Source organism: Quercus robur, chromosome 5, assembly GCF_932294415.1.
Source record: "Quercus robur chromosome 5, dhQueRobu3.1, whole genome shotgun sequence".
Taxonomy (NCBI): domain Eukaryota; kingdom Viridiplantae; phylum Streptophyta; class Magnoliopsida; order Fagales; family Fagaceae; genus Quercus; species Quercus robur.
The window spans coordinates 42,453,063-42,464,909 of NC_065538.1; the positions used below are offsets into that span (position 1 = coordinate 42,453,063).

Here is an 11,847-nt window from a genome sequence, read left to right on the forward strand (position 1 = left end):
AGATAGACTTAAGATAGTTTTAAATGGGCTAAAAGTATTTCATAGATATATAATAAATTCTAATTGATGCTTTATGCTTTAAAGTTTAGATTAAAAATTTATATAGAAAAATATTTTGACAAGAAATTAATGATTGAATAGTACTTCAGTACTTTTTTTTTTTTGAGAAAGAGTAGTACTTGGTACAAAATTTGAGTGCATTTTAAAATGTAAGAGCACTTATCGTATAATTAGATTGCAAATAGAAAAACACTTGGCACAAAATTGTAGTGCAACTAAAATCTAATTTAGATTTTTGATGGAGTTTTCACTTTAACGTATTATATAAATTTTGTGATATTGTGGTGGGTGAGGGGGGAGGGAAACAAAGAGAAGAATATAATGGGTTATATATATATATAGTAGGCTTTCAATTACTTATGCATCTTTATGAAATTTACTTCCAATTTTTTTAAACAATGCAGTGCTCAAAGTCGATAATATTAGGACCACGTTTTACCTTCACTTTTGTGTGTGTGTTAAAACAAATCACAAGTATCTTGTTTATGAATTTAGATTTTGTCATGTCATCAATAGTTTAAATGAATACTATAATAATGCTAATAAATATTTGTTTAAATGTTAATAAGATAATAGAACCTAAACCATTCATTTAATCATAATCAGTTAGGATTTTAAGAGCTTCCTAGTTACTCTAAACAAACATATTGGGTTTTAACCATTTTGAGGTGAATTCTTTCTTTTCAGAATGGAATCCATGGATGGAATGTAATTAAGAAAATAATCATTTTGTTGTTTCTTTACGAGAATTTGCAATTAATAAGCTAAATTAGCATACCTGAGTTTGTATAATATATGATTCAACTTGTTATATAATTACTTTCACATTAAACTCTGTCATAATAAGTTCACATCTCTCTCTTATGATGTGGTTAGATGGCATGATTTGGATATTTGGATTTGGATTTGAGTGATTAAAATACAAATATCTTGTTTAGACAGTTTAAAAAATATCAAGAATTTGAATTTGACAAATCCACCTATAATTTTAAAGGTTTAAAATTATTGAATTTGAAATAATACCTAAAATCAATTGATTAGAAGTCAATGCATTTCAAATCAATTAATTTAAAATTCATATCCCAATTTAAATTCTAGCTTCCAAACGCAACCTTAATGGATTTAATCATTTTAAAACTTATCGCTTATCAAATGTCAAAACCACAGGTACAAAACAATAATGTTTAATTAAGTGGAAAAATTAACTCATGCAACTCAAATGCAAATAAATGTCTTTAGTTGTTACAATAAATGTCCAAATCAACATAGCATGCCATTTATATTGGATGTCATTAATTATCATCTACTAATTTTAATTGCTTACCCATCCCCTTTATTATTTCTTTATTAATTATTGATGATATTTTTTTTGGTAAACAATTATTAATGATATCACTTTTTTGTTTGTTTGCCTGTTCATTCAACCCTTTCACGTGGAATAGAAACAGAAATATCAAATACAATCACACATTTTTCCTATATAAAGAGGCCAAAACAAATCATGGGCATCTTTTTTTTTAATGTATTTATTTTTTGTCATGGGTGAAAAATTCTAGTGGGTACTAATAAGCAGTGAACATGCCACATTTATTTCATGGGTGGATTGGTGGGTTAAAATCTCTTGGTCGGTAAAGCCATGGACATATAAGATATATTCTATTCAGATCATGCTAGTAGTGGCTCAAAAAAACTACTAGTGCAATTTTCTAAAGAAAATTTTCAAAGAGTATTTTCTAAAAATTCAAAGTGTTAATCACCACAAGGGTATTTATTTTTTCTGTGCATTTAATTGGTTACCAAATCTACCCCATATGACAAAAACACCCTTATTCAATGGCATGGAAGATGGGAATGTCCCATTCATTGTGGCCAACTTTCTCAAAATCTTAATGTATGACAGCAATGGTACTTTATTTATAGAGCATTCAATGGGTTACCAACTAAAGCTGAAATTTCCACCAAATAAAAGAAAAAATTTGAAATGACTAACCAAAATAAGATCGTTTATCCTAAAAATTAATTGATGTCGTGATCTGATTATAAAGAGTATTATTAAGAGTAAACGTCATAAGTTGAAATTCTTAAAAAAAAAAAAAAAAAAAAAAACCCTTGTATTATTGGCAAATTGACAAAATGACAAAAAAATAAAACAAAAAACAAAATACAAAATCCAACTTGCCTGAACCCATCTGCATGGCACCCTCAAATTCTGTACACCCTCACTGTACTCAATCAGCCCCTATCATAAGAACCAATTTGGACCACAGTGTAGAGTACATGTATGTGTATATATATATATGTAATAAAAATAGTCTCTCTCTCTCTCTCTCTCTCTCTCTAGAAAGTTGAAAATTAATTCTGTTTGCTTGTCGCTTTTGTTTCGGGTCCTTTTGCATGGCACTGTCACTTACTGCTTAGCTGCTCACTCAGGTTCCCTCTTTCTCTCTGTCTATCACTCTCTATTCGTTTCTTTAAGAAAAATCCCCAAGTGAAGTGGGGCCACGCTAAAATTGCATATACTGCTCAAATCTTCATCTGGGTATTCGTATTTTATATATATATATATATATATATATATATATATCCATTTTTGTGTGTCCGTACAACTCCAACCCATTTTGTTTCACTTTTCATTTTTTGGTAAAGGATTGCGTTGAAACAAATTATGGCTTCTGGTTCTGGTCATGACTGGGATGCTGAGAAAATGTGAGTTTCTTTGCTTTAAATATATATGTGGGTGTTTACCTTTTTTTTTTTTTTTGGTATATACTTAATAAGAAAATTTGTGTTCATTTGATTTGATGATGTGGGGTTATTATAGGTTTGAACTGTACTTGCTTGATTATATGGTTAAGAAGAATATGCATAAGACTGCTCAAATTTTCAGAAAGGAGGCCAAAGTTTGTAACAATCCTGTTGGTAATGTTGTCTTCCTTTACATGCTCTTACTTTATATATGAATCTTATTTTTACTATTATATTATTATTCTTCTGATAAATGAATCTACCTTTTAATTTAGTACTGAGATGCAACCCCCCCTTTTTTTTTTTTTGGTTGTGTTGTATTTTCCTACTATTGTTATTGTTTTTTATAATATCTTTGAGTACACGTTTCTGTCTCTGTCATTTTCCTTGAGAATGAACATTTGAGGTATTTTCTAATTTCTGTCCTTTAAGTTACTGAATTGTGCTTATGGTTCATGTCAATTTCTTGTTTGGTTCCATATTGATTTCATGAGGCTTCTTGCTCAATGCACTGCACTTTAATTTGTCCCTTATGGTATTTTTTGGGGGTTGATGTGATGTTTAAATTGTCACCATAAGTTGATTGTTTGTTGATTAGAAATGTGGGGTTCTTGTTCTAGTGATTGACTCTGCTGAAGGATTCTTATATGAATGGTGGTCGATATTTTATGACGTGTATGCCTCTAGGCAACTGCAGGATCAGCAGGCGAAGGCAGAGGCCTCAACTGAGGTGATGCTTTGTCAAATTTAAGGCATCATTGAGCTTAGTTTTGTTGTATGATAGAGCATTCTAGGCGTTCTTTGTTCAATTTTCAGGCTACGCAAATGACAGAGAATGAGCAACAAAATATCTACTCAGCAATGCCGCAGTTAGCGATTAATCAGCACAGGCCTGGAAAATTGCCTGTCATTAATGACTTTGATAAGATGTTGGGCCAACCAGCTTCTTGTCTGTTGGCTGCAAAAATGTATGAAGAGCGTCTTAGACATCCTACTAGAACCTTTGAACCCAATTTACGCCTTGTTGATGTTAGCAAATTGAATCTCCCAAAGTCACCTGTAAGTTCAAGGTATTTCGGAGATGTGTATCATATTAAATTGATGTGAGCTGGAGTTCTATTTTTTCAGTTTACGTAGTTCTGACACACCCCACATGCCCTTGCCTTGGATTTGAGCTTCTCAATTTACATGAAATGAAAAAATGTATAACAAATTTCTTTGTTAAATGAAAGGAGAGTTAGGCTCCTTAGTTCCATGATCTGGCTCTCTAAATATATATAAAGTTTGATATATGAAATTTGAGAAATTGTTGCTCCTATGTCAAGAGGATTGCGTAGGATCCTTGTTACTGTTAATTGGCTTCATTTACATGGATTTTTTAACCTTTTCCTTTTTCAATTTTTATTCATGTGTCAGCCATCCACAGCAGCAAATTCATAAGCAGGCTAATCAGCAGGTTGTGAGAGTATGGTCAATTCTTTTTAAACATTATCATGAAATTCATAACTGCTAGAACTTCTTTGAAGATTAATGTTACTGGTGGTGCAGGGAAATAGAAATGACATTGGCATGGAGAAAACAGTAACTATGGACCCTATGCTGTATGGAATACCAAAGCTTAAACTCCCAATATCCAGACCTCATGATGCAGGTTCTATCATATCCTACTTTCTAGATTTTTCATTTCTACACAGAATTTAGTACCAAGGAATTGAATAAATGATTATCTTTTCTGTTTGATTCATGTGTTGTATTGTGTTAAGAAGGAAATAAATATATGATATCGTACTTTGCTTCTGTTGTTAACCTACTGTAGTCTTTATAAAATCTTTATGTCTTAACATGAGGCTAATGCCCTCTACGTTTATTTGACCAAACAACAAATTGTAATCAAGTTCCCTCCTTTTTTTCCCCCTTGATTTTTTTGGGGAGTGGTCAGAGACAAGTAATATCCATGTGGTCTGTACAAAGTGATGTGCATAATGATGAGTGGCTTTTATTGATCTTAATACTTGTAAGGGCAATATTTTTCTCTGAATTCATGTAAGGGCAACGTTATAGTTGATGTTTAAATGCCTAATGTTTAATCTCTGCAGGGATGAATGAGGGAGTCAATTCATCACTGCTGGATGGATGGCCTTTAACTGTAAGTTATTATAACATATTTGTCCCTGGAGCTAGCTAGGTAGCATGTCTATGTTCTATCTTGTTGTTGTTATTAATTCCTGTCAAGCGTTAATTAAAATTCCTAGTTCAATCTTCTGAATATTTTGGTTGGAACTTGACCGAATTTCCTGAGTTTGGGACACCAGGTACTGAACCCAGTTCTGCAGGCACCAAGCTATACACATCAATTTCAGATGTTGACACCAGAATGTCAGCAAGCACTTTTGGCCCAAGTACTGTCATGTACACCTGGAAACCAGACAGACACTTTTCCTGGAAGCCCTGCCAATTTTGCTAGTCCAAATGTGATGCTTCCCAAAATTGAATTATCTGTGAATGATGAACAGGTTAGTGGAAACAATGACCTTCAAGTTCTGGCTGTTTGGTTTCCCTATGTATCAAAGAAGCTAGAGTTGTGATATGAATTACTTTGCCGTTCAATTCTATGTGAATCAGCAACTAGGAATGTGATAACTACACAACCATTCTATCATTATTTGCTATGTTGACATTTGATGTGCTTTGCATTTTTCAATGTAATTATTTCAAATTCTTCATATTTGTAGTGGATAACTATATGTGTATATATATATATATAAATTTATAAATAGCAACAGTCAAAGCTATCTAAGAAATTGCTGTACATGCCAGCTCCTAGACGTAAACAACAATAAAGATTGTTACATGGATAATATAATCGTGTGTAATACGATGTTGATTGTTGAACCATTTATAAATACAAAGAACTCCTGTACAGTAATGTGAAAATTTTCTGAAATAAGAAAAATATACAATCATATACTATACACTTGTCAAACTTGTCAACCATCGATCTTGAGTTTATTTACCAAAAACAAATAGATTTGTGGAAATATCAGTGAGCTGAACTGGATGAGATAGGAAGAAAATCCTAGCAAAGAGCTTACACATAAATTTGCTTTTGGTGAACTCTATCTTGGACCTGATTCCAATGCTGGACAGTCTATCTATGAAAGAAAATTAGAGAAGAGGAACATTACATGGGCTTTTAAAAGACTTGATAGTAAGTTCCACTTTGCTATGGCAAATAGTTTTTATAATTTATGTGAAATCAAAAGCAGTAACTTGCCATGTGATGACTTGGGAACAGGTCATTTGGATTCACACTTGTATGTTATATTTTGAATAGGCACCCAAGAAAATGTCTGTTGACGCAGTGACATTGGTATTGTGGCCCATTATGTTATTGAACCATGGGCTTGGCAGACAAGATAAGTGTGATAAAGTAACAGTAATGATGTTGGCCTTAAGTTATTTGGGATAGTGTTCAGTTGAATTTAGATGCTGATAAGTATGAATGCATAATGATGTATGATAAATGTTCCACATCCCTATGATGATTTTTATAGAGATCCCTTGTTGTTTTTGATGCTTTGGTGTTCTTGTGTTTTCATCCCTCTTCTTTTAATAAATGATATAGATAATGAAAGGATTAATTCTATAAATGAATCAAATGCAGATACTGATTTTCAAATTTCCCTTGTAAATCTTCACAATCCTTTAAATGATAAGTTGATAATGACTCAGATATTGGTCCAAACGAAACAAAATGAAGAGCACCAATACCAAAATGATCAAATAAAGCAGCAGAAGTTACTAGAGGTTAGTTGCACCCTGGATTAAACCATTATCTTTGTTAGGAAAGTTGAATATTAATGCTTCCTTACTTGGTCGAAGGTTATGGTTTCTTATATAAATACATGTATGTGTATGTATGTAACTTTTCTGTCATTTTTTTCAATATTACTCGTTTTGGATCAGAATGGCAGAAAGCGGAAGACAAGATCATATTCAAGAGCTGGAGAGAAAACTTTGGTAGGTCATACCCCTTGGGAGAAAGCATAGGGGCTCTTTCCTTCATCTCTTGGCCATTATATTTATAAGAAAATAAACATTTACAAATAATAAATTTAGAGACCCACTCATCATAAATATTGAATATATCTCTTTCTGGTATGCACGCTATCTTTGGCTTTTTGTCTTCTTATTTTAGCTCTTTTCATGGGTGCTTTATGAAAGGGTTGTATAAATGGAAACAGTAAACCTGTAGAAAATGTTGAATCTAATGCTGAAAATGCTGGAAGCACAAGCACTCCTTTCAGCAGTTCAAAAATTCATTCTAAAGCATGCACTAAAGATGAACATAAAGGTAATTCTTCTACACTTGTAGTATAAAAATAATTTCTAGTTTGTTGACATGATTTTGGTATTTAAGCTTAGAATCTAGTAGATGCTATATGTCAGGAATTATGCTAGGATACTATGCGAAATACAAGATGTTGAAAAGGGAATAATGCACAATTTGAAATAATGCCATCTGAATATTCATGGATATTTGTTCTAACATAATGATTCATCACCATCTGGTAGGCTTTACTTTTGAAAAGGTTATCACTCTCCACTCAAGCAAAAACAAGGGGTCATGCTGCCATTTTTCATCAGATGGGAAGTTGTTAGCTAGTGCAGGGCATGAAAATAAGGTGGTTGGTGTGGTCCATCGTTTAAAAGAATTTTTCCTTTTATTTTGAATTATTTCTGAGCTAATAGCATTTTCCACTGACAGGTTTTGATTTGGAATGTGGAAACTTTTGGTTCCATAGATACTGCAGAAGGGCATTCTCATCTCATTACAGATGTTCGGTTTAGACCAAGTTCAACTATTTTCGCAACTTCTTCCTTTGATAGAACTGTGAAATTATGGGATGCAGCAAGTGTAAGTTTCTTCCTTGCCAATTCTGACCTTGATTGTCTCTGTCTGTCTTCTTGTTTATAACATCAGTATTCTTTAATATTTTTTTGTGTACTGTTCCTTTATCTTGTCTGTTATCCCTTTAGGATTTGAAGGACTTCTGGCATTGAAGGTGCTATTTTTATTGGTGGATCAGAGGCTTTTTTCTATATAATTTTTTTTTTAATATTGTAATTGATTCAGCTTCTCTATGATAGCTTCTAACAGATATATAAATCTCATTTTGGTTTGTTTTGCCTGGTTTTATTTTAATGTATTTTACTCTAGTTAAAATTTTTTGGCATGGATCTATAGTACCTCAGAGGATTTAAATTGTTCATGTTGAAATTGTAACAGATACAGATCATTCTTTTACATTGATATTGCCTTTAGATTGTTATATTGACAATTTGAACTTTCAAGTTCTTATTTTCATCCAAAGTCTGCATTTGTAGATTTTATAATTCTTTTAATTGTTGCACGAGCTATTCATCAAGTGATAACAATATGAAGGCATATGTTCATCCTCTCTTATGAATTTGGTTCTTTGTACAGCTTCAATTGCATTGCCTAAATGAAAAGGCCAAATCTTGGTATTAATTTCTTAGAATGATTTGATTTTCTAAATGATATATGACATGTGCCCACTTTATATATAATAATTATATTAAATTAACTTTATTGGATTGTTAAGGGTACAAGTTACAAGTGAAACTTATTTTAGTTTAAAGATCCTAGGTGTCTTTGCCCCCTTTCTCTTGATAAGTAACAGTTCTGCTACCCAACTCAAACTGTGCTATCTGTGAAAGCCAAATCCCAGAAACAAACATAAGGTAGGGAAAAGGTAAAAAGAACAAACAAAAAGATAGTATAGAATGTAATTCTGACCTGAATTTGCAAGCAACATCAAGGTCCTGAAAAAATTCTTTTAATAAGTTGGGCCTCAGGGCTTTTATATGGGGGATGAGATCTCAGCTACTGTTATGCCTGCTTCAGTTATGTGGGTTAGACCAGGTATTTTTCCAGGTTGGGTGAGCTGCGAAGGTGTTTCTGTGATCAGCCAGATTGGTGATCAGACAACCTTGATGCCCTCAAACCTGACCTTACATTTCCCTATCAGTATATAGTACTTAACACTCTGTTTATAATTGCAATTTCCTCCAGTGCAGTTCAGTTATGCGTGGGTTTGACTAAGCATATTTTTGCCTGAATATGAGATTTAAATGGGCCTAGTTCATTATCTTTTTATGCCTTTGATCTACTATGTAATTCTCCTTTTACGATTTATGAGTTTTTTTTTTTTTTTTTTAAATCAAGTAAAGGAGTAATCAAATCCTTTAACATAAATAATAGGTTTTGGTTTTGTGTTTGTTCTATTGTAGCCAACCAAATCATTGTGTGAGCTTCTTGGGCATGCTGAACAAGTAATGTCAGTGGATTTCCACCCAACAAAGTTGGACCTCCTCTGCTCTTGTGACAGTAATAATGAGATCCGACTATGGAATGTCACCCAATATTCTTGCACACGTGTCACTAAGGTCAGATCTTGAGCTATTCATTTGTTAGAATGTCTAGCATCATGATATGCTAATATTTGAAATAACACATTTATTTCTTGTAGACGCTAATAACAGGTTATAATTACAAAAGGTACTATGTTGCCGGACTAATGTCTTAGTAGAGTTAAATTCAGTGGCTTTAATAAACTATACATCTCATGTTAGGATGTCATCCTTGGCCTCGTACTTGATTAAGGACCTTCGACTCAATGTTTTCAGCATATCTTTTGAAAATTGTACCTTTTTAATTTTGAAAGTTTTGTGAATGGTCAACTACAATAAAGTCTCATGATTTTTAGAAAGTAAATACACAAATAGTGAATTTCACAGCCTTAAAGTTAGATTTATCTTCTCATAATCTGTGTAAAAAAACATGAGCATGCGCCATTGAAGAGTCATTTAGTGTCATAACATTAGGTTGTCTTCATTTATGGCTATGTTCAGGAGTTGAAAAAACTTTATGAAACCATTTTTTTTAATTTAATTGCTGAAACTTTTCCACAAACTTTGAGTCATTTTCCTGCAAAACAGTTGTCATGGTGGCTATAGTGTATTGTATTGAAAGATGATGCTGGCAGTCAAATTTTTGTGCAATTCTATTTATCAGTGCCTTAAATCTTCTATTGGAATAACTGCAGGGAGCTACTAAACAAGTTAGATTCCAGCCTCAATTTGGAAAGCTTTTGGCCACTGCTGCCGGAAATGGTATCCATATAATTGATGTAGAGAATGACAGCCTCCAGTTCTTCTTGAAGGTTAAGCCCTAGTGCATTTAGATTTTATGTTTTGACTTTCAATTCTTTCAATGTAATTTACATGTTTGAGTTTTTTCTCTTTTAGGGACACGTCAAAGATGTCCTTTCAATTTGCTGGGATACTAGTGGGAAGTATATTGCCTCTATTAGTGAAGACAGTGCTCGAGTTTGGTCGACTGTGTCAGGTGGAAAATGCATACATGAACTTCATTTAAATGGCAAAAAATTCCAGTCATGCACTTTTCATCCTGGATATTCACAGCTCTTGATCATTGGTGGTTATCAGGTAAATGGCTATTTCATCTAAAATTCTATTGTTCATCCAAAAGACATGAAAATAATAAGAATTTGTTGATGTAATAGCGACATGATTAGCTGCAAAGAAGAAAACACGTTAAAGTGCATATCTCCATATTGAACAAGTTTTCTCTGAACTTAAGAATATCACATCAAGCGCCCCCCACCTCACCAACCCCCCCCCCCCCCCCCCCCCGGGGCTAAATTCATATGGCATGTCACATCAAGTTTTGTCTAAACTTGAGAATATCATATCAAGGCCTAATTGTTTCTAGTGATATCATCACTTAACTGAGAAATTATCCTAAAAGTTTTAGTTGCCAGAGATTGACATTAGGAGAAGCCATTTCTGTGCATTTGACCCTAGAGTCAGTTGACACTCCTGGGATCCTCAATGGGTACACCCAGGGTTCCACGAACCCTTCCCAAACTAAATGTAGCAACCAAAACAAAAAACAAAAAAAGCCATTTCAGTTTCCCCCGCCTTTATTAGCCTGCAATCAATTGGTGATAAAAAATCTGATGCACTTGTGTGTACATGCTATTGGGATGGTTTTATTTTAGCAATCGATTCATTTTGCATTGTCTGTTAGGCTGTTAGCACTATCTTTTTGTTACCGTGCACAATATCCTCCTCTTGTGAGATTTAATATTTCATGTTTATTGCAGTCTCTTGAGTTGTGGAATCCAACTGAGAACAGTAAAACATGGTCAGTTCCAGCTCACAATGGGTTAATTGCTGCACTAACAGATTCACCACAGACTGAAATGGTTGCCTCGGCTAGTAATGACCACTGTGTGAAGTTATGGAAGTGAGTCTTCTCTGCATGTACAGGCCTGTGCACCTCAATGTGGACATGCATAGGGTTTGTAAATCATGTGGATAGTTTCCCTTTAAATTTTGTAAGTCTGGGTAGGGTAAAAATCAGCAATACAGCCAGGATTTCATTCACCAGGAATAGATGCCATGGCTATAGATGAACTTTTAGTATAGTTTTACAGAAGAAACAGGTAAAAGGATGGGTATACTTGTTTTTGGATTCTATATAGATAAACCTGACTGTCTTCGACTCATATAATTATGACTAAATGTAAATGAAACAAAGTTGCAGAAGAAAACACAAGTTTATTTGCTTTATGACTGTGTTTGGAGTTAATCCATATTCCTTACCAGATTACTGGGAAGTTGCTTTTTATAGTATGAGCAGTATATTGGCAATTTTACTCAAGTAATATAATAAACTGTACATAATTAATTTCCTTTATTCTATTTCGTATGAAAATGAAGTCTCCATTTGTAAATGAAGTATTTACATTACAGCAGTTGAAAATGACACGAACGAAGAGCCTTTTTCCATCCTTTTCTGCAGACAGACCTTCCAGGCAAAAAAAATGGAAGCAGCCTCATAAGTCATAACCTCGTGTTGGAGATTTACAAATTTGTTTTTGATAAACAATCAAGTAATTATCCTTGTCATGAAGGTAGTAATTTTTTTTA

At 33.3% G+C, this 11,847-nt stretch overlaps 1 protein-coding gene across 4 annotated transcripts; it reads left to right on the forward strand.

Annotated features, from left to right (window-relative positions):
- The first annotated feature begins 2,381 nt into the window (after positions 1 to 2,381).
- LOC126725995 (transcriptional corepressor LEUNIG-like) lies at positions 2,382 to 11,545 on the forward strand. Of its 4 annotated transcripts, none has more exons than XM_050431079.1 (18): positions 2,382 to 2,490; positions 2,707 to 2,766; positions 2,882 to 2,979; positions 3,426 to 3,535; positions 3,622 to 3,875; positions 4,222 to 4,261; positions 4,354 to 4,456; positions 4,902 to 4,951; positions 5,139 to 5,318; positions 6,538 to 6,612; positions 6,772 to 6,825; positions 7,030 to 7,159; positions 7,381 to 7,490; positions 7,574 to 7,723; positions 9,121 to 9,276; positions 9,936 to 10,052; positions 10,138 to 10,338; positions 11,019 to 11,545. In XM_050431079.1, exons 2-18 carry the CDS (start codon positions 2,726 to 2,728, stop codon positions 11,163 to 11,165), a joined length of 2,016 nt encoding a protein of 671 aa, XP_050287036.1. In that variant the 5' UTR covers positions 2,382 to 2,490; positions 2,707 to 2,725; the 3' UTR covers positions 11,166 to 11,545. The 4 variants fall into 4 exon arrangements, with proteins under 4 accessions (XP_050287036.1, XP_050287033.1, XP_050287035.1 ...); XM_050431076.1 differs by having other exon boundaries at positions 2,383 to 2,490; positions 5,118 to 5,318; XM_050431078.1 differs by having other exon boundaries at positions 2,383 to 2,490; positions 3,622 to 3,864; positions 4,232 to 4,261; positions 5,118 to 5,318.
- The last annotated feature ends 302 nt before the right edge of the window (positions 11,546 to 11,847 follow it).

Bases quoted from the DNA above. Each gene is read 5' to 3' on its own strand.
- LOC126725995 (XM_050431076.1), top strand. From the start codon at position 2,726: ATGGCTTCTGGTTCTGGTCATGACTGGGATGCTGAGAAAAT. The intron at 5,319-6,537 runs GTTAGTGGAAAC...ATAATGACTCAG, and splicing joins TATCTGTGAATGATGAACAG to ATATTGGTCCAAACGAAACA. The intron at 6,826-7,029 runs GTAGGTCATACC...GCTTTATGAAAG, and splicing joins GAGCTGGAGAGAAAACTTTG to GGTTGTATAAATGGAAACAG.